Raw genomic sequence first — 22,919 nt, 5'->3', positions numbered from 1 at the left:
AAACTAGATCTAATTAGAATTTCAAAACTTTAACCATATTAGCCTCATTCAGTAGTGATATATGGCTAGTTCCTACTTGTAAATTATTTCTATCCCTGAAAACGCTACTGAATAGCATTAATTTATCTAATTAAAACAACATATTCTTCAATAAGATTTTTTCTTATTATAAAATAGAATTATTTTCACGAAGTTCTTAGCATTTCATGCAGTTCTTAGCTTTGCATTGGCAAATTACACATTCTTAAGTGAGGATATTGAACAATATTAATAAAAATAGTAGCTATACCATAAAAAGTAATATTGATAAAAATGTATATCTTACATGTTTAATATAATGAATAATATAAATGTCATCTTACACAAATTTTCTAAGATTCTCCTCATCACCATTTTCTCCAAACATTTCATTTTAAAATAAATTTACAATTACTTTCTAAAAAATTCCCTTAAATGGATCTCATAGATGCAGCCTAATACATTATGGTGACAGCTATATAGAAATAGAACAATTGTCAACAACAAGTTACTCCTTTTGAATTATAAACAGTAAGAAATATAAACATGGAGATTATATCCTCCTACCACCAGGAACAAATTTGTTAAGCAGGATACTGAAAACTTAAAAAAGCAAATTAGTTCAGTTGTCTAACCTTTTATAATTACAGTATAGCATCGACTAACATCCTTTTGTACATCCCTACATTTATTTGTTAAAAACATTGAACTTTGATTTGCCATATTTCATGTGATACATACTGGTGTAATCCTTTATGTTCATCCCCATTAGGCTACATGCTAAAAGCACGATCACTTTACATGTCTTTTACACCAAAACAATCTTTAGGAGAAAAAGCCAATCCTATTCTTAAATTGATTTGAATCACAACTCAGAGTCTAACTCATCAGCCAATCAATGAAAAATTTGGTTGACTCACTCAGCTACTGGTTACAGTGTCCATTGTATTCACAATTCTATAGTCATTATCATTTTAAAAACTATTGAACACTAGGGCAATAATTTCTACAATACACATAGCAATATTTGAAAAATGAATTTTAGCAGAGTTTGGTTGTGTTACCATTACCCAAGTTGGTCTTAGTTAATTTTCTCTCCTTGCTGGGACAAATTACTCAATGCCCAAAGGTAAGTAAGGAAGGGTTTAAGTAGCTCACAGTTTGTAGAGGTTTCAGTCTAAAATCCACTGGGTCCCAAGCACGGTGGCACAGGGAAGAGGGGCAACAGTTCATGGCACCAGAAGACACCAAAACCATCAAACGAACCTTAACAGTGTTTCTCTGACCTTTTCATACTCCATCTCGGCAGCTGAGATTAGGCCAGTGCTAAACCAGTCAGTGAATTGACCACATACCCATAATCACAGTATCACACACTAGATTCACCTACCTCTGAAAAAAACCCACGACTGCATGAGGCTTTGGGGGAACATCTAGACACAAACCATAACAGTGTTGCAAACAGAAACGAGAACCTTTTAAAAAGGGGATTTTTTTTTTTCCTATGGTATATAACATCTGTTCTGTTTTCTCTCCTAGGCTACTGATAAAGATACTGGGAATTATAGTGCCATGGCATACAGGCTCATAATACCACCAATCAAAGAAGGAAAAGAAGGATTTGTGGTGGAGACATACACAGGGCTCATCAAAACTGCTATGCTGTTCCATAATATGAGGAGATCCTACTTCAAGTTTCAAGTTATCGCGACTGATGACTATGGGAAGGGACTGAGTGGAAAAGCAGATGTACTTGTAAGTAAATAAAAATCAGAGAAAGTAGGTATATGTAATACTAGCCAGGGGGTAGAGTTACAACTTACAATACTTTTAAGAATAATTTGTAACAGTTCTTCTAAAACATAAATGCCATTAATCTTCATCCAGATTTTTAACATTCAGCCTTTTGTAACTAAAATAAAAGGAAACATTTCATAACCATTTACCTTTCAACAGAAGTGATTAACCTGTTCTATCAAAATACCAACTGATGATATTGATGATCCTTGACTAAGTTTTATTCGGCTATAGTTAGAAATATCATTATTCTGTTCTAATTTTCCCTTAGGCTCTGCACAAGTTCAGTAGTAGATCATTTCCAAATGCTGTTTGGTACAGTATTAACTTTTATTTATAATATTTAACACAAATTCATACATCCATAGAATCTCTACTGCCTTAGAAATGGGGGTTATATGGACTTTTCTATGATAAATTTAATAGGATTATTACTGGAAATATGCATCAGATAAAGACAGGATGACACACAATCTTTCTATTGTTCTTCACATCCTCCTTTCTCACTATTTGCCTTATAAGCTTTCTGAGCAAGTTTAACCTGTATATATACATGTGAACATCAAAGTTCAATTTGTTTTATATAATCAGCAATCAACCTGATTGTGGATATTAAGGTCAGTACCATCCTACGGTAGCATTTACCCTGTAGCAATAAAGCTGCAATACAGGGGCTGGGGATTTAGCTCAGCGGCAAAAGCGCCTGCCTGGCAAGCGCAAGGTCGTGAGTTTGGTTCCCCGTACCGTAGAAAAACCAAAAAAATAAATAAATAAATAAATAAATAAATAAATAAATAAATAAATAAAGCTGCAATACAATAAACAAAGGCCCATGTAAGCAAAAGAAATTTGAGATAGAAGATATTGAGGTTGACATAGAGTTTTGATTAAATTAAAACCTGTAAACCTCATATAATACTATCATGTCTTTTCTTATTAGGTACGACATGAACATTGTAGACTTTAAAGTCTGAACAGTAAGGTCCGTATACTAAGTGTCATAGTTACAGTCTTATTGTGGGGACAAACACCTGCCACCCAACATAAAAGAAGGAAAGGTTTGTTCTAGCTCACAGATTTTAGAGGTTCAGTCTATAGTCGTCTGACTCCAAGGCAGTGCAGCACGGCAGAGGAGAAACAGTCCATTGTACTGTAGGCAGGAAGCAGCAAAATGCAACAGCACGAGTGGCTTCTTTCTTCCCATTTACACTCCACTGAGGTTATAAGCATATTGATTGGTGCTACTCAAGTCAAGGGTAGGAGTTCCGTTATCCATAGCCACACCCATAACTATGCCAAACCAATTCTGTTATCACATATCCTTAATCTATATTCCCACTTCTGAGATCAATCCACCTCCAAAAAGCCCCAGCTGTGAGCACATAAAGCTTGGGGGAGACACCTATATACAAACCATAACACTAGGCATAATAAAACATTAAAGTATAGAAGATAAATAGAATATATATGGTATTAATATAATACATGTAAATATATGCATAAATGTGTATGACATACAAATCTAAAGTGAAGTTTTTGGTTTTTTAAAATTTGAACTTCATAAATATTGTGTGGAAATTAATAAATACATATCCTTAAAGTTTTCTACAATATATTTGTGAAGAAAAAATTTAATTCAGAAAAATCATAATATACTTATAAATAAATGTATTCTGATATCAACTCAGAACATCAAGGAAGCCATTTCAGCAAAGTGATATGATGATGAGCTACAAAGTCCTCTGAGAGGAGAGAGATGACGAGAAATGACATCTGTGTAGAGGCTACAATATACGCCAACACCAAGAAGGAAGAGAGATAAGAGAAAGTACAAATAAGTCACAAAGATTTATTTATTCAGTTTAGAGCAGTGTGAGTAAGGGTGGTGACAGAAGTAGGTGCTCCATACAAAAAGTGGAAGTCTTATGAAAAATGTTGGAACTTTCCTCTGAAATGAGTAAGTGGTCACTGAAAGACCACATTGAATGGTAGAAATTTCAAACTTTAAGTTAAACTTTAATACAAATGTAGCCCTTCTTTGAGGAGTTTTTGGCGTACTGGAGATTGAACCCAGGGTGTTTACACTGAGCTGTATCCTATACTTTTTATTTATTTTTTGATTGCTTTATATTAAGATAGCATCTTGCCAAGTCACTAAATTGCTGGTGTAGTATCATCCATGTACACATTGTCACTTCTAAATGCTCCCTGTTTCCTAAGAATCCAACCTTCATTCTCATCATTAACTTGGCCACTTGCTACCCCTGTGAGCTCCCAAATCTCATGTCATTATACATTGTAGTTCAACGACTTTATCCCCTGAGTTACTATCTCCAATAATGCTCTTGGCATAGTCAATAATTTATTTGATTCAGACATAATTCTTACAGTGTTGTGTAACAGTGCTTTTAATGATTTCCTTTCAAAGATATTGTTTCCACCCTACTTCAACCATTTAGAAACAGAGTTTTTTTCATTACCTCTGTAATTTTTATTCTGAAACTCATACACTTCGTGAATGTATCCAGATAAACTCTGCCCTTTTTTTCCAACAGAACTTTTAATCTTCTCTTCAGTCAACTATATCTTTACCCATCATCAAGTGAGCAATTGAAAACCCCTCTTCTTTCCCTTTCTTGCTTATTACTTTTGTAGTACATAATAAGGAGTCAGTAATCTAAAATTGTTTGCATTCTTTCCTTATGGATTCATCATGGTTCTCCAGAGAAACAGAACCAGTGGATTTATTTGATCAGCTCACATGGCCATAGAGACCACAGTGGCTGTCCACAGCTAGAGAACAGGGAAGTATGTAGCTTGGCTCAGTGTGGGAAGCCAGAAGCCTCCGAACCGTGAGGGGTGATGATATAACCTCTAAGACAAGGCTGATGGTCCAAGAGGTCCTGGAAGATTGCTGCCAACAATCCCAGTATGTAGAGGTCGGGACACCTTGAGATTATTTACAAGGGCAGCAGCAGCAGCTGACACAGGTCCACTCAGGAAGGAACCACTAAAGAGAGAGAAAGAATTTCCCTTTCATGCACTATATTGCTTGTATTGTAATGTTTCGTCTGGTCTCTTAGCCAACTGTATGGTGCCTTCCCATAGACAGAGCAGGTCTTCCTCACTCAGGTCACTAACTATTCCCCTCTTCTCTGGAGCACTTTCATAGATACACTTAGATGGAACGCTCTACCAATTCTCTAGAGATCCAAAAATTCAGTCAAGTTGACACCCAGTTATATAATGTAACACTGTGCTATATTCACCTAACAAATCTATAGCTCTACGTAATTCTAATTCTCACCTTCCTATGGACCTAAACACATGTCTGTACACACTTACATAATTGTATGATTAATTGCACTTTAAATGTTTTACTTTTCTTCTAGTAACTACACTATATTTCTTGTCTATTCACAAACTCACTATCCTAGAAACTCTATGCTGTGTATTTTCTGCTCATCTTCACTGCTGATTAAATAAATGAAATCTTATTTTATTGAAAGATAAAATTAAAGTACTTAAAAGACTATTTCTACAACTCCTACGACTGAATCTCCCTACCCATGAGGGTCTGAACCACAGTGTTTTCCTTCTGTTCTGCTCCTTGAGATCAATCCCCAGTATCTCTACCTATGTGCTACGTCCAATTCTCTCACCAGGTCTAGGGTATTGCTCAGTAGCTCTCCCATTTATTTCCTAACTTAGTAATATTAATTTCCTTCTTTGATCATTCTCAGGATATATTTTATTTTCTTTCTGGTTTCAAAAATGATAAAATCCTCTTGATCTTTATGTCCTAGAAACTGCTCCATTTCTGTGTCTCTTCTTAGAAAATTTCAATGGTTCAATTGATTCTAATTTCTCACCATCTACTCTCTCTTAAATACTTTCTTGTAATAATCCTATCCCCAGCATTCATCCAAACTTCTATGCTACTAAATACAGTCACTCTTTGGTTCTAGTATGTCTTTAATTATTGACAGCTATCACCCTGATTAGGCTTCAGGGCTCCATGCTCTTGTTACCTCCTTCTAACCTTACTCCTCCTTCTTTCACTGATTCATCCTATTCTCCTGACCTTGAAGTATTGAGGATTTTCTCAGGACTCAGAAGTGTATATTCCTTCTTGTCTTATCTCAGTGACATGGTTGGTCAGTAACACGAATTTAAAATATCATCCACATACTGAAAATGCTCAAATACAAACCTATATCTCATAGGTTATTTCTAGAGATCACACTCATAAATTCATTTGTACCTGCAGCATCCACTTGAGAATTTACAGAGCATACCTATGTAATGTTTCATACAGTGAATACTTCCTCACCACATTTTTTTCAACTCTAATCTTCCTCATTTTCTTTGTTGGCTGAATTATCTTTTGAGTTCCAGAGGCTAAAATTTTCTTGACTCTATCTATCCATCCATCCATCTAATTACACATCTACCTCTTTGTTAAAAGGTGACTAACCACATTTTCAATTTTTGTGTGATTAATTCAGAAGTGTGGACAAAAATCGATGGTTGCCTCAAGGGAAAGTGCAATGAACTTTGAACCTACTTTATCTCATGGGATATCTTTTTTTTTTTTAAAGAACAAATCAGAGACAACATATGTTTATACAAACCTGAACGTTTGGCAGGCTCTTACACAAAATAAAGTGAGCCTTTGTTTCACAAAAGAAAACTGACAATGCTTATTGCTAATGAAAATTTTGATACTTTCTGATACAAATCACTATTGGAAAACTTGTATTTACCACCACGAGCTTGATAGCTTTCTATCATTTAAGACTTTTCTGATGAAATTGGTGACCATACTGGCTAATATCTTCCCTAATGACATTAGTTTCATCTAATGAAATGTTGTCTCCATTTGAAAAAAAATGACAAAAGTCTAAACTTGTATTTGCAATATCCCATACAATGACATCTGCAAGATTTTACAACTCACTGATGAGTGAAAAAAATATCCATTCAACATGCAAAAAGGATAAGTGGACTTTCAGTACTTCCCAACACGGTCATCACATCAAACTTACAGCATAGAAGCTACTACTTGAATTTCAATGTAATATCAAAGAAGAAAACAAATAATTACCTTAAAAGGCTGTTAAACATTTCTTTCACTTCATGAAAAGTAAGGTAGTAGCACAGCCCAGTCAGGAGGCACAGTAATCAACTCAACAGAAGACAATGAGCGTATTTGGAGCTGACTTGTCCAACAAGCTAGCACTCAGGCCAGCAGTCACTGAACACCTGGGTTTGAGTTCGGTCACAAAGAGATGTGCTGTATGTATGACATACGCACCAGATTTCAAATTGAGATCATGTAGGTTTGACTGATGTTAGAGATGAAAAAATGTCATCTGTTCCTTAGTATGATACTTTACATTGACTACATGCTGCAGTTATTTTAAACATATTAAAACATTGGATTAAATGCATTAGTAAAATAATTTTATTAATTTTTATCTTTCTAAAATATGAGTACCAAGAAATTTAATATTGCATATGTGTCAGGTATTTGTTACTTGCATTCTATCAAATCCCAGTGTCTAAACTTTACAGAAACAAATGGGGAGAAAGGAAAGATAGAGTGTTTATCAGAAAGAAGTAAAAGGACTTAGAAGTAAGGTATGTAAATCAGTGACATCTGTTTTTAAAACTTTGTGATTCACAAATCACTATTCTTTCATTTACATTCTACCTAGTCATTTTGATGAATTAAACAAAGTAATCTCAGCAATGATATAAATGCATATATAAAAAGTACTGATTTGTAATAAACCTAGAAAGAGCTGAATGAAAAAATTTTAAAGTAGCATGTAAATGATTTATGCGAATTTCTGAAAATATGTGCATTCTGGCCATTGTGTAAAATCTCCCCATTGCTCTCCCAGTTGCTGTAGCACACTCAGACAGCCAGCCCCAGGCTGCTGCTCATCCTGTGAATAGCTGGACCCTCCTGGTTTTTGCATAGCCTTCTCTGTTCTACCCCATTAACACCTTTCTGTCTTCTCATATGCCTCTGGGAGCATGGCAGGGGGAGTGCTGTTGTCAGACTCACTGCTCCTTCTTTGGCTGTCTCCATATAGGAGAGAGCCCAAGGCTGCTTGGGTCCCACTTCTCCCTCCATTCTTACTTTGTTGGGAGCAGGGCAGGGTGATTGCTGACTTCCCAATCACTTCCCCGCCATGGCCCAAAGCTGCTTACATCCCACAACCATCTCCTCTCTCATACCACTGCCAGCAGGGCAGGAATGGGATTGTTCCACTCACTACCTTCATTACTGCTGCTGCAGTCCTTAACCTTGTTTTTGCTAGAGGTTCAAGTTAGCTACTATGGCTCGTGACTAAATAAATAAATAAATAAATAAATAAATAAATAAATAAAAATAAATAAATTGCAGCTCACGCGGGAGGGACCAGCTTCCTGGTCATTCACCCCTGTGTGAGCAGGAGAAAGTTGCTACCAGTCCATAAAATCCTCTGTTTGGGGGAAACCAAAAGAAGTGAGGAGCTTTATAACCCAGATTAGCCTGTGTGGCTTGAATTAGCTAAAACACTGCAGTCCGTCAGTTTTTGGGAATTTCCCCAAATGGTGGTTTTGCAGGTAGCCCTCCTTTATGTTTTGTTTGATCTACAAGTGTCTTATTTCAGATTGCTTTTGGCATCAGGATATAGGTTCTTTGTTTCCAGTAACCTGGGTTTTTGGTTGATTTTCTGTGAGGAGCTACAGTGTGGCTTCTCCTCTATTTCGCCTTGGTAAATGTTCAGGGTTTGTCTTACGATTCTAAAGTATATATTTTCTACTATCCTGAGTGTTCCTTATCTACCAAATTTAAAAAATAAAAATGCATGCTTGTAATGCCTCATGAAATACCAAAAGGGAAAACCAACCAAAATGTATAAATTCCTTAACATTCTTAATTTCTAGGTAAACAACAAATTAACTATCACTTTCAACCTGACTCATTTTTTCTTGAATAAGCAGAGAAGGTGTGATTTTTTTTTAAAGTCATTTCCTGAATTCCGTAATGAAAAAACAATATTTTTATGTATAGTAGGGAAGAAATAATAAAGTTTTGAATTATAGAAATACCAGTGAATAAAAAATAAATTCTGTTTTTTCTTTCAGGTCTCTGTGGTCAATCAGCTGGATATGCAAGTCATTGTTTCTAATGTGCCACCAACTTTAGTGGAAAAAAAGATAGAAGATCTCACAGAGTAATTCATTTATTTACTTATTATTTATTTTAATATGAGCATAATTTTAATTTAATTATTTTATTCATAGCAATATTTCTACTAAGCATTCTTTCAAAAATAGTTTTAAAGTAGTTTCTTCATGACAGTTGAGCTTATTCTCTTCCCAAACTATATAGCTTCATTGAAAATAAAGATTATGAAAGCACCTTACAGTAAAACAGAAAATTATACTTAGGATCTCATTATTCAAATCAGCAAAAATTTAAAATGTTAAGGGATGATAATAGCACCTCTGATTCGAATATATGCTTTGATTTTTCAATCCAACATCATTCAGAAAATTTATTGTGTCACTTATCTATGTAGACTAAAAAACAGATTATTTCCCAAACTGAGGTGTCCAGATTGCTAGACTTATTCATGAAAAACAGTTAAGCTTCATCTGCAAAAATATTTTTTATATTTCTAAAATATGCAGCATGTGCCTCTGTTTCCTGAGAAGTGTACATGTAACATTGCTAAACATGTTGTTGTTGACTCAGATATACTTGTCATTATCTAAAACTCTGTCAATATTGTCAATGATTATTATTAACTATCATCCTGCCTCAGCCTCCTAAGTGCTGGGATTACAGGTATGTGCCACCATGTCCGGCTATGACACCTTCTTCAACCTTTATACTGCTCTATTTTTCTTAAAAACATTATCTAACTTTTAATATGTCAGTTTCCCAGTAGAATATAATGTCTATGAAAATAAGAAATGTAGTTTTTACTCCTGTATCTCCAATTATGTAGTAGGCACTAGGAGTAGTTAATTGAATAATCATTTTATACCCACCAAATCATGATGATCTTTTTATATTAAAATATAATTTATTAAATAAAGTAGAAAATCACAAAACAAAATATAATTCATAAGAATTTATAAGCTTGAATGACATATGGTTATGATGATAATGAATGAGAAATATTACTTTAGATTGAGATATAATTATTAGAGGAGTTTTAGCATGTGACATTGAATTTGAAACACAAACTTTGACAAATGTAAACTTTGACACAATTTGCTGTTAAGAACTAATAAAGAATGTAAAATTCCTAGAAAACATCTAGGGTAATGGAAAATATAAGCATCAAATGAATAGTAAATATTTTATATAGTTGGGATTGGCAGCTATATTAGCTTTCCTATTGCTAAGACACAATATCCAACACTGACAATTTAAACAAGGAGAGCTTTAATGAAACTCTCAGTTTTGATTAATTCAGTACAAGGTTGAGAGGCTCCAAGTCAGGAAAATCATGGCGCAAGTATGTGGTGAAGCAAACCTGCTTAGTTTGTGGCAGCCGGAAAACAGAGAAGAGAATCAACGACAGAGAGGAATGAGACAGGGACCAGAAATAATCCCAAGGCCATACTTCTGTGACCCAGCGAGACATACCCAGGATCTTGCTCTCCTAACCTGTGAAGCATTTCATAATCCAATGTAAGTGACATGCGAGTATTATCAGTGCAGCATCCTCAGAGTCAGAAGTTTTGGATAGAGACCAGGTTCCTCACATTCTTTGAAAAGAATGTGGCTTTGAAATGAGGTGCAGTCTATGAATGTAAATTTACAAACATGAATCCTGTCATAGATGTGTTACCTCTAGGCAAGATATTTAGTACTTTGAGCTTTAGGTTCTCATCTTGAAAACTGAACAAAGGCATCTACCTTTTGATGATTATTACAGAATTAAATATGCTTTTGCTAATGTAATAAGAGAAGGTTCATGTATACCTGATACCTTTTTCTTCCTTGTGTTCTGTAACAGATATATACAAACTTTACAAAAATACATATCAAGAACTTTCTGATTTTAACTTTTCTTTCTCTTTGATCCTGGTGTTGAACCCAGGGACCCTCTGAGCAACATTGCCAGTCCTTTTCAATATTTTTATGTTTACAACTCTGTATTGTTGTCTTTAAATAATGTTAAATAGAATTTCAGAAAGTTTTCATCTTATAGACCTGAAATTCTATATATCTGTTAAACACGAGCTCTTCTTGTTCCCTTGTCTACTTTCCCTTGTAATCACCATGCTGCTTCCTAATTCTGTAAATTTCACTTTTCTTTTTAGATACTGGGGATTGAGCCTAAGAACTTCTCAGTGAGAAAGCTATATTTAGAGCCCTTTTGTTTAGTTTTTTGTTTGTTTATTTACCACAATACTGGAGATTTAATTTAGAGCCTTTTCCATTTTGAGGCAGGATTTTGCTAAAACACAAAGTTGCTCAGATTGGGCCTCAGTTTAGATCCTCTTGTCTCGCCCTCGAAGACCACTGGGATTGCAGACGGGTACCACCAGGTCATGTAAATTTGACTTCTTTAAGTACATTATATAAATGGAATCATGCAGTATGTTTTCATTTGTAATTGGCTTATTTCATTGGTATAGTGTATGATGCTTTATTCCCTTTATAAGCCTAAATGGCATTCTATCATAATTGCTTGTTACATTTTATTTACCCATTCATCCTTTGATGGACAGTTTGATCTCTCCTTCCCCTTAACTATGGTGAATAATATTGCTGAATATGAGTGTACAAGTATGTCTTGCAGTCCTTGCTTTCAATTTTTGTGGATATATACTCACAAATAGGGTTACTGAATTATATGGTAATTATATTTTAAAATTTTCTGAAGGAAATACATCCCCTTTTATGGTAGTTGTTCTGTTTTACAATTACACCAACAGTGTACATGTTCATATTATCCAGATTTCTATCAGTACTTGCCATTGTTTTCTTTATTTTTGACAGTAACCATCTCAGGGGCTTAAGATCCTACATCAGATGGTTTCCCTTTGCATTTTTGTGATGATCAGTTATGTGAGCATTTTTTCACATTCCACTGGTCCTCTGTGTTTTGTCTTTGGAGAAATATCTATTTGAAGCTAGGTGTAACTCCAGTATTCTGAGAGACTGAACTAGAGCACAGGCAACACAGCAATTAAGCAAGTACTTGTCTCAAAGGATAAAATAAAACAAAACAAAACTACATTAAATTCAATAAAAGGATGGGGGACATAGCTCATAAAAAAGAAATGTCTATTTGAGTTATTTCATAATTTTAAGTGGATTATTTTATTTTTATGGTTGCACTGGAAGGGTTCTTCATATATTCTGATATTAACCTCTATCAGATATTATTAGCATATATTTTCTACTATTCCACTATTGTGTCCATTGATGAATGAATTTCAAAGTTTGATATAGTCTTATATGTCAGTTTTTGCTTTGGTTACCTGTGTGATTGACATCATGTCCTACCAATCATTGTAAACTACAATTATGAAACTGTTCTCATGTTTTCTTTTAGCAGTATTTTTACTTTTGCCTTTGCATTTAGTTGTCTAATAAATGTTGGCATACTCTTTTGCCTGCAGATATTAATTTTTCTAGTAGCATATGTTAAAAGATTGCCTTTTTCATGCCTGATTCCTCTTTGTAGACTTTTTAAAAATCTGTGCAAGTTTAAATTTTTTTCAGAAGTATATTTGAATACTCTTTGAAAGTTACTTAGTGGATAGAAATGGTTATGATAAACATTGTTAGACTTGATAGAGCAATGAATCCCATGTATTCACCATGTCAATATCTAGGTGTGACATCAAGACAAAATGCTACCTGTGTGGAACTCCCCTTCTTTTTTTGGTTATGAGACCCATGAAGAGCTTTCCTGCCTAAATTGCTCCTTTTTCTTTACTTACTCTCATGTTAAGGAAGGATTTATTGCTTTCTTAAACATTTCTGTAAGGCAGGTTAAAAAAAGTTGAACTTCAATTTTTGGATGACAATGGTGTTGACTAGGAACAGATTTTGCTTGGTATATCCAGGCACCGTCTGTGGCCTAGTATTGATATTAATGAAGGAATGTGCTTCAGAATGGCAGTATATTTTATGCAGATACAGAAGTGATTTCAAGAAACAATGACTTATTAAAATTGCTTTTCATAAACATAATTTTGAAACTGATCAGTTATTTTATTAACATTCCAGTCATAACTTTTAATTCAAGAATTTAATTCTACCAAAAAATATTTGAAAACTTCTATTCAGGTTATTGGAATTAGTTATTGAAAGAAAAAGAAAAAAGGGGAAAGATGCTGCTGTTTTCAGTGTTTCTTAATTTCATTTTTGTGTATATAGAGGAATTTCAATTATGAAAAATTTTAAAAGATACAAATATATGTACTTTCATTTCCTGTCTTACAGATTTTGAGTTACAGTACTATTTTCACATTATTTCAAGTATGCTGTGTTTTGAAATGAGATACCGTTTTTTCACAATATAAATTATTTTCGTAAAAAAATGTAGGTGTGAGTAATGAGAAGATATACATAATCCAGATAAACAGCAGACTGTCAATTAGTTAATAAAATGTAAGAATATATTCTTCCCGTGACCATACTAATTAACATATTAATGCTTTGTGCACATTCTTAGATGACAAGTCATTTCATCAGCAAACCTCTTTCTGTATTTCCCACAACACATCCTTATCCTTTAAAGGGAAAAACTTGAATTGCCTGTGATTAGCACTTTCATCTTTCTTTTACTTAGACCCATAGTTGAGACCAGAACACAATCTAAAGTTCCCTTGTTAAGCATGAAATCAGTATAAATTGGGAGACTTGTTGAAAGGAAAAATAATGACCTGATACATCTGCTTCATGATAGGAAAATTTTCACAGAAAAGGCTAGTATAATTTGATGGCTAACAGAAGTGCCTGCAAATAGAAGGCTTGTATTAAATCATAGCTTCTCTAATATAATAAAATCATAGCTTCTGTCCACATTTCTCTGGGGTACACCAAAATGACTCTTCCAAACTTTAAAAAAAAATCTAGATTATGCTTATAAAATTGGCTGACTGCCCTTGGAAATAAAGCACATACATTTTTAATTAGATTGATGTATTCAAAAAATTCAGTAAAGATCTATACCCCACCATAGACTTACATACCTATGCACTGAATAATTTTGGTTTGCTCTAGAATTTATGTTTGTCTTTCTTACTTCTAGATTCTTAAGATTAAAGTATAGGGGTAATAGTTGTGGAGATAAGAGTAGGGAAAATTTATTATAAAAACGAAGTAAGTGAAGGCAAAATCCACACCTGAGAAAAATAAGAAATATTTTCTTTCTTGTCTTCCTTTTACCTTCCCCTTCGCAATGATGCTCAAATGAATAAAAAAAATGGTTTTATAAAATGTAAAGTCTAGGAAATTGTAGAAAAAAGTGTTTTGAAAAGTATCAATTAAAGAATTTAGAAATATTCTATGATTTGAAACTGGTAATTTTAATGTCAGAGTTGCTCTTACTTTCAAAATATAACATGAAAATTCAATTTCAATAGTAAATTATTGAAGCAGTTATTGATTTGGTATAGAATAAACCCTTCATGAAATATTTTCATAGCACTTTAAATGTTCAGTGTAATCTTTTTATAGTACCTAGAATTAAGGTTAAAAACGTATTAGAAATATAGCCAAGATACATATTCCTAGGAGAAGTGAGATCTCTCTTGGGACACAAACTTATGTAATAAATCATGAATACCAGCATTTACATTTTCTTACATCAGTGTAATAAATACTTAGCCTAGAGGGGAAAGGTTAAACTCTTTTTAAATTTAGAGGTCATGGTCTCAAACTGCAGCCCAGCAATCCACCATGACGTCTTAGGTCAGTAAATTAAACACGTTAAATCCTAACACCCAATGTGAAAGCCGGAGATTATTCATTAAGAAGGAAATAGCTATGAGCTGTAAACACTAAGATTACGCAGTGGACAGAACAAATTCCTGTTGCATGGAGATTATATTCTCATATAGGAAAACAGCCAATAAATTGACTAATTTATTAGTTAATAATTTATTACTTGTTAACTAATAATTGTGATGTTAAATATTGAAAACAGCAATAAATACAAATAAAGTAGCAATTACAAAACCCTAAGAGAGGCAGCGCTATTTCATGAAGGGTGGTTAAGGAAAGCCTCTCTGGTAAGTGGAAATCTGACCAGAAAACCCAATGAAGCAAGGGAGCAAGTCCAGTAGATGTGGGGGAGAACAAGGCACAATTATGGAGAGAAAATGAACTGCTGGTATGGATTTTAGAGGCAGAGCATGCTTAGCATTTCCAATTACACATATGAAACTAGAAATTGAGTTACATAGGATTTCACAGTTCGCTTAGAGGACTGCAAGATCTGTTGTACAGAGGAAAATCCTTAGAACTGTGCATCCAATATGGTGTCTTAGTTATTTTACTCTCACTGCTGAGACAGAAACCTGATTCCACAAATTGAGAAAGAAAGGTTCATTTAACTTATAGTTTGTGGAGGTTCCATAATCATCTGGTTCCAAGGTAGGGTGGTTTGGCAGAGGGGCAACAGTTCATGATGGTGGAAGACAACAAAAGCAACAAGTGCGGAAAGTCTCTTTTCCTCTCTTATATTATACACAGGCCACCTGTCCTAGAATGGGTGCAGCATTCTCAACCCCAATCCTACCACAAGACAATGAACCAGTCACAAACTCTAGATTCAGTGGCCTTTGAAAATCCCATCCGTCTATGGCCACATGAGGCTTTGGGGGCACATCCAGACACAAACCACAGCATATGGTAACCCACTGAAATTCTAAAAGTTTCTTTAGTTTTATAGTCTCTCTTAGTTGTATTTTACAACTGCCAGTAACATGACAATTTTTTTAAATACACTTACAACAAAGACACAGGTGAATAGGTTATCAATAGGGAATTATCAAGATTAAGCTAATTTGAACAGACAATGGAACACTGCCATTTCAATAACTATAATTTTTTTAAAAAATATTTTTGGTAGTAGGAATGTAATAGCTGTGAAATAAGTTGGACCTTATCAGTAAAATATAACACAAATTCTCCATGCAATAGCTGAGTCCTACATTTTAATATTCAGAGAAATAAGTATCAGCATTTTTTAGAAAATAATTTATATTTTTTTCAAAACCTTGCACATTATTTGTTTAAACGCAAATACAATTTTTTGTAATTTTTCTGAAGTATCCTGTCTTGGGATTTATCTTGGTAAGGAAGGATATGTAACTTCTGTTTATAAAAAAATGACATTATATTATAAGAAATCATACTTCTTTACAGACTTGAAGATAAACCGGCATACATTTGTACTTTCATAAAGTAGTTTGGACCTGAATAATCATGTGACTTAATGTAGTATTTTAACACTAATAGCTTGAAATGTAAAAATGGTGTTTTGCTTCAAAAGAATTTTTAGTTATTCATGTGGTTTTAGTATTTAACTAGCAATATGGAACAAACAAGTTTGTAGAAAAGGATAATTTTCACTTCTTATAGTTCCAGTTTTTAGATCTGAAATATTTCACTTTATATGAACTTTAAGTTCTTTGAAGAACTATTATTTTCATACAGCATGAATAAATTGTTTATATTAAGAATTATCTGTTAAAATGGTTCAAATTTATAATAATTAGTAATCTCTGGTATGATATTAAGGTAAATATTTTTTATTTTATATCATTTTATATTTTTGTTTTGTTCATATTTTTATAAATAGAAGTAGTCCAAAGCAAATGACTTATGAAGAAAATTTTATTTAAAATTTTTTTTTTTTTTTTTTCCGGTACCAGGAACTGAACTCACGACATTGTGCTTGCTAGGCAGGTGCTGTGCCGCTGAGCTAAATCCCCAGCCCAGAAAATTTTATTTTTTTATAAAAAGATTCCTCTGTGTATTTTTTCACTAAGAATTCCTGTATGCTCTTCTATTTGCTTTCAATGTGTTTGTTTCTTATATTAGTCCTCATAATGATTTTTACCCATTAACTAATAAATTTCTGAGTGCCTTTTGTCAAAACTATTTAGCTTGAGAGAAATAAAAAAGTAAAGAAGGTAATAAATCAACTTTCTTGATTTGCCTCCTTGCAGATATAGTATTAAAAAATAAAGCATTTCTACATTTTTCCTACTGCTTTCTTCACAACATAAAATACTATATTAAGGTAAATAAAGCATGATGACAGGTGTTATATGTATGTGATATGTTTTGTCGGAATCACCATCATTTTTCATCTTTCGTTTTTACTTTCAATTTAAATTTAACACATAACAAAAAACTAAAGAAACAAATAAAATACTTTATATGATCCCATCAGGGACATTCTCATTTTGCTTTTACAAAAATGTTTGAAATCTTTGAGCAGTTAGTGGCTTTTTAAGAGGAGAAACGTTCTCAGCACTCAGGAGGCTGAGACTGGATGATTACCCATTCAAGGTTAGCCTGGACAATGGGGCAATTTTAAAGCTTGCCTGCTATCCAGTGGTGTCAACCTGTCTCAAAAAAGTGAAGAGAAAGCAGAGATGAATAAAATTTTGCTACACTGAAATTATATATATGTATACATATATATATATATATATATATATATATATATATATATAAAGGAAACAAGACAAACAAAAATGATACACAATTTCACAAGATGATAGGAAAACAACAATGGTTGTTATATAGCATATTGATATCTTTAAAGTAGTTGTTCAGATAACCAGATATAGACATGAACAATTCCGCAAAAATTAAGCATTAACTATTACTTTCAATAAGCCTATAGAAATTAGTAGTACAATTATCGTATATGTATATTTTCTCTTCTTTCTTTTCTCCTTTTCCCCATCCCAGTTCTTCTTTCATTTTGGGCAGTTTCTTTCCCATTCACAGTATCAACTGTACCTTTTGGATCTTATTTACTCTTAGAGTCTCTTACACAAGGGAGATAATATGATGTTTATACATGTGAGTCCGACTAATTTTACTTATGAGGTCTCCAGTTGCACCTATTTACATATAAAAGCCTTGAATTTATTTTCTTTATAGCTGAGTAATACTCCATTGTATAAAAATATTATATCTTCTTAAGCCCATTCATCACTTTTTGGGCATTTCTCTTGTTTGCAAGATTTAGCTATGAAAAATTGTGCTGTTATAAACACGAGTGCACATACATTGCTGTGGTGCAATGTTTTCAATTCTTCTGGAAAAATAACCGGACAGAGAATATCTGGGTTAAATGGGACCTCTAATCCTAGTTTTTTGATGAATATCCACACTGGCTTCCATGGTGATTTCACCAGTCTACACTCACACAAACAGTGGAGAAGGGTGCCTTTTTCACCATAGCCCCAGCAGCATTTGTTATTGGTTAATTTCTTGATAATGACCATTCTTTATGGGGTGAGATGGAACCTCAGTGTTGTTTTAATTTGCATTTCTTGAATAAACAGTGATATTGAACATTTTTTCATATATTTATGTGTCATTTGTATTTCTTCATCTGAAAAGAGTGTATTTATTTCAGATGCCCATTTGCGGATTGGGTCTTGAATTTGAGGGTCTGATTTTTTAAAATTCTTTATATGTTCCAGATAGAAGTCCTTTGTCTGAGGGACAGTTAGCTAAATTCTTTTCCCTAGTTGGTGAGTTTTCTCTTTAATCTTTGGGGATTTCTTTTGACGTGCTAAAACTTTTCAATGGAAAAGTCCCCAGTTGTTGATTCTTTGAAGTATTTCTCATGCAGATTAGTTTTTTTCATGAACTCTTTGCCTATTCCTATGTCTTCAAGATTTCTTCCCATATTCTCTTCCAGTAGATTTCATGGTTGTTTTTTTTTTTTTTTTTTTTTTTTATTTAGATCTTTGGTTCATTTTTACTTTAGTTTAGTGCATGGTGATAGACAAGGGTCTAATTTTAATCTTTGGCATATGGAAAACCAGTTTTCCCAAAACCACTTATTAAAGAGGCTATCTTTCATTCAATGAAAATGTTTGGTATCTTTTTCAAAGATATGGTGACTGAATATGTTTGTCATTCTGTTTGCATGTTCTAATCTGTTCCATTGATCCTCAGATCTGTTTGTTTTTTTTTTTCTGTAGTACCATGATAATTATATCACAATACCTTTGCAGTATAATTTCAAGTCAAGGACTACATTGCCTCCTGCCTTGCCTTTGTTGTCCAGGATTGCTTTTGCTATTCTAGGACTCTTGTTCTAGATGAATTTTAGGAATGTTTTCTCTAAATTTGTGAGGTATGCTAATGGTGTGTTGATTGGGATTGCCTTAAATCTGTATAACAGTTTTGGGAGTGTGGCCATTTTAACAATGTTGTTTCTTCCTATCCATGAGCAAGGAATACCTTTCCATTTTCTGAAACCCTGTTCAATCTCTGTTTGCAGTGTGTAATTTTCAGTGTATAGATCTTTAACTTCCTGTTAGATTAATTCCTAAATATTTCATTTTTTGGATGCTATTGTGAAGGGTGTCATTTCCCATTTTCTTTTTCAGTGAATTTGCTGTTTGTGTATATGTGTGCCAATGATTTCTTATGCTGTGATCTGTCTCTTTGTGACAATGGGGTCTTAATGTACCCCAGTACAATTGTGTTATTTCTTATTTGATTTTCTCACATCTATTAGTATTTGTCTTACACAGTTATGTGCTCCTGTATTTGGTACATATATATTTAAGACTGTTATCTCCTTTTTGCAGTTTTTACCTAACAAGTGTGTAGTGACCTTGTTTATCTCTTTTAATTAAACTTGGTTTGAAGTTGACATTGTCTGCAAACAAATAACTACCCTGTTTTTCTGAGTTATTGTTACATTGAGTATTGTTTTCCATCCTTTGATGTTGTCTATGAATTTTGTTTTGAATTAATTGTGTTTCTTGTACACAGCTTTTGTTAGATTTTGTTTCTTGATCACTCCACCAGTCTGCTTCATTTGATTGGTATTTGAGGCCACTTACATTCATAGTTATAACTGATGTGTATTGGCTTATCTTTGTTATGTTACTTTCTCGCTGTTCATTCCCTGCATTTCCCTTCTAATTGATTGCTTACCTTGGATGATGGCTACTTTGTATTGTTGTTCTTGGAACTCTGGGCACTTTTATTCCCTTCCTAAAATATCTTTCAATACACTTTGTGGGGTTGGTTTTTGTGGTCATGAATTTCTTCAGTTATTCTTTGTTGTGAAAGTGTCTTATTTCTCCATTAACTTTGAAAGACAGTTTTACAGGTTACATCAATCTGGGTTGCAAGCTGTTTTCTTTCAGGACTTGAAATACTTCACTCCAAGCACTTCTTGACTTGGTGGTTTGTGTTTAGAAGTCTGCCATGAATCTAATGGGCTTTTCTTTATAGATGATCTGTTTTATTCTCTAACAGATTTTAATCCCTTTTCTTGTGCTGAATTTCTAGGATCTTTATTATATGTCTAGGTGTACATTTATTGTGATTATGGCTAATTGGAGTTGTATATGCCACACTTATCTGTATATCAGAATCTTTTCCCATGCTTAGGAAATTTTCTGCTGTTACTTCTGCAAAGTCTTTGTCATTTGTGTTGACTCCTGCTTTTTTGTTGGCACCTATCAGTCATATACTGTTTCTCTTTGCATCATCTTGCAGCTGTTTTATTGTTATTTCTTGGTTCTTTGGCATATTTAAGAGATCTTTCCTTTCAGGGTCGCTACCTGCAGTGCTGTCTTCAAGGTCTGAAAATCTATCTTTGGTTTCATTTCGTAAGCTTTCCATGGAATTTTCAATTTCCTGGATTTCTCTTTGAATCTGTTTGTGCATTCTAATTCTTTCTTATATTGTTCATTCAACATTTCCATCATTTTTCTATGCTCCTCTGTTTTTATGTATTTCCTTTTTAGATATACTGAGCAAATGTTTTGTTATGGTTGTCATTTCTTTTTTTTTACCTGAGAGATAATTTCTGATCTAATTTCCTCCATAGCCTCCTAGAGTTGTTTCTTTACTTCAGTTCCTATCATTTCAGAAAATTCAGGTGTGCAACTTCTAATTTCTTCTATGTTGATATCTGCTGGACTTGTTCTGGGTGAGCTGGAGGCCTTAGATGGCATTTTACTCCTTCATATTAACATTTTCTATTTCAGAAAAAATTATTTTGTTTTCTATGATGATCCTTGTGATTTGTGGATGGAGGTAGCTCTGTCACTAGTATCAAGGCCTGTCCAGGAAAAGTATATTCTTCAGGTATATCTTCTGTGTGTAGGAGATTCTTAGTTTGTGTTGATCCCAAGATGCTACTTTCTGAATTAATTGAGAGTGGATGTTGGTTTCTGTTTGGCTCAGTCCCCAATCTTTTGGTGTAGGGCTGTAGTAAGGTTATTACCCCAGAGCTTCCCAATATTGTTATACAAGGGAGAGCAAGTGATTACAACAGATATGGTATACTAGCTACAGTAGTACAATTCACAATAAACACAATTTATATACTAACAAACTGTGGTAACTACTGATTTTATACTCTAGACAACAGGAGCAAAGTTTATAACCATATAAACCAATCCTAAATTAGAAGTTTGTATGCAAATATTCCCCCTTGTTGGAGTGGATTTACCCTGGGTTCCTCTAGACAAGCTGGTAACCACATCCTGGGCACTTCCAATGCTGGTGCCCACCCTGCAGTGTAGGAGTATGGGCCAGGCACCAATGTCCCTCCAGAGTGAGGGACTCTTGTTGGTAGAGGGGTAGTAGGTGGGGTTTCTCCCTCCCCTTGTGGCTCCCTGAGGCTCACCATTGCTCCTGTGATGGTGGAGGGGTCCCAGATGGGGTTTCTCTCCTCTCATGCAGTTCACCGAGACTCACCATGGCTCACAATTGCTCCCCCAGTGACAGAGGGGCAGTTGGCTTAAATTATATTTTAAGACAAATTAAAACACCATTTTTGAGATGTAAGTCAAATTAGAGGCATTCTTAGATTATCTTTGCCCTAAGAAAACAGTAAAGGCCCAGAAAATACTTTGAGGGAAGTGTTCTCTAAGAAAATAGCATGATTAGGATGGATTGCTAGAGGAAAAAGAAAATTCTATAGATAATGGACAATTAATATAAAGTTGCCAACAAAATATGAATCATACTTCATGTTTTAGAAGACTGAAAGAAACTGTTATTAGCATGCAATAAATACAACATAATTGGAACAAATGTATTCATTCCTGTGATGTAGTGCATTTTCTAAATGTAAAATCTGGTCATAAAAACAAAGACAAAAGACTTTTTCCAGGGTCCTATTGTACTTATCTTCTCATCCATAAAAATGTGAATATTTGGGAGAGAAGCAGAAGGATACAGTGATTAAGCTGAAATGTTATTTATTTGCTATACACTTCCCAAATATCACACCATTCATTTAGTTTATTTTTCATAGCTTTTGCTTGCAACAAACAGAAAATAATGAGAAAGCAGTTGCAGTCTGAAAAGAAAAATATCATTAAATATTGTTTTATTAAACATTTTCATTACAGTTACTTTATGCAGATTTACAAAATATGCAGAAGATCTTTATTTTTCTCTTATTCTTTGCCTCTCTTTTTTCCCTGTACTTTAAGTAAAATTATCACCTCTACATGTTATTTTATACTTTATAATCCAGAGGCTTCACTGATTAGAGCATTTTATTTTATTTTATTTTTAATTTGAAGAGAGTAGTACATGAGAAACAAACAAACAAAAAAAAAACAGAACAGTAGCAGCATACCAGTATCACAAACATAAACAAATCAAAGCAAGAACGTTCAAAGTGATACAAGGTCTTAAGGCAAATTAATACAAATCAACACTGGTTGTTACATTGCATATCGCTATTCTCAACTACATTGCTTAGATAATCAGATGTAAAAATGAAAGATTGCTCAAACCATTAAAGAGAATAAGAAAATAATTCTTCAATAAAACATTAGAGATAATACAAAGTTTCACTAGAGAAGATGGTAGGAGTTCACCA

The 22,919-nt window shown here is 33.7% G+C and overlaps 1 protein-coding gene across 1 annotated transcript in view; it reads left to right on the top strand.

The window, feature by feature from the left end:
- The window catches only part of Pcdh15 (protocadherin-related 15), a 759,655-nt gene that overhangs the window by 703,976 nt on the left and 32,760 nt on the right, over positions 1 to 22,919 (top strand). The window contains exons 28-29 of the mRNA XM_013514752.1: positions 1,558 to 1,773; positions 8,962 to 9,050. Coding sequence (XP_013370206.1) covers positions 1,558 to 1,773; positions 8,962 to 9,050 — 305 coding nt within the window. The remainder of the gene's footprint in view (positions 1 to 1,557; positions 1,774 to 8,961; positions 9,051 to 22,919) is intronic.

Source organism: Chinchilla lanigera, unplaced genomic scaffold (assembly GCF_000276665.1).
Source record: "Chinchilla lanigera isolate Chin_1 unplaced genomic scaffold, ChiLan1.0 scaffold00024, whole genome shotgun sequence".
NCBI classification, from domain to species: domain Eukaryota; kingdom Metazoa; phylum Chordata; class Mammalia; order Rodentia; family Chinchillidae; genus Chinchilla; species Chinchilla lanigera.
Note: the sequence above shows the minus strand (reverse complement) of the source record. Positions and strands in the feature narration are given on the sequence as shown.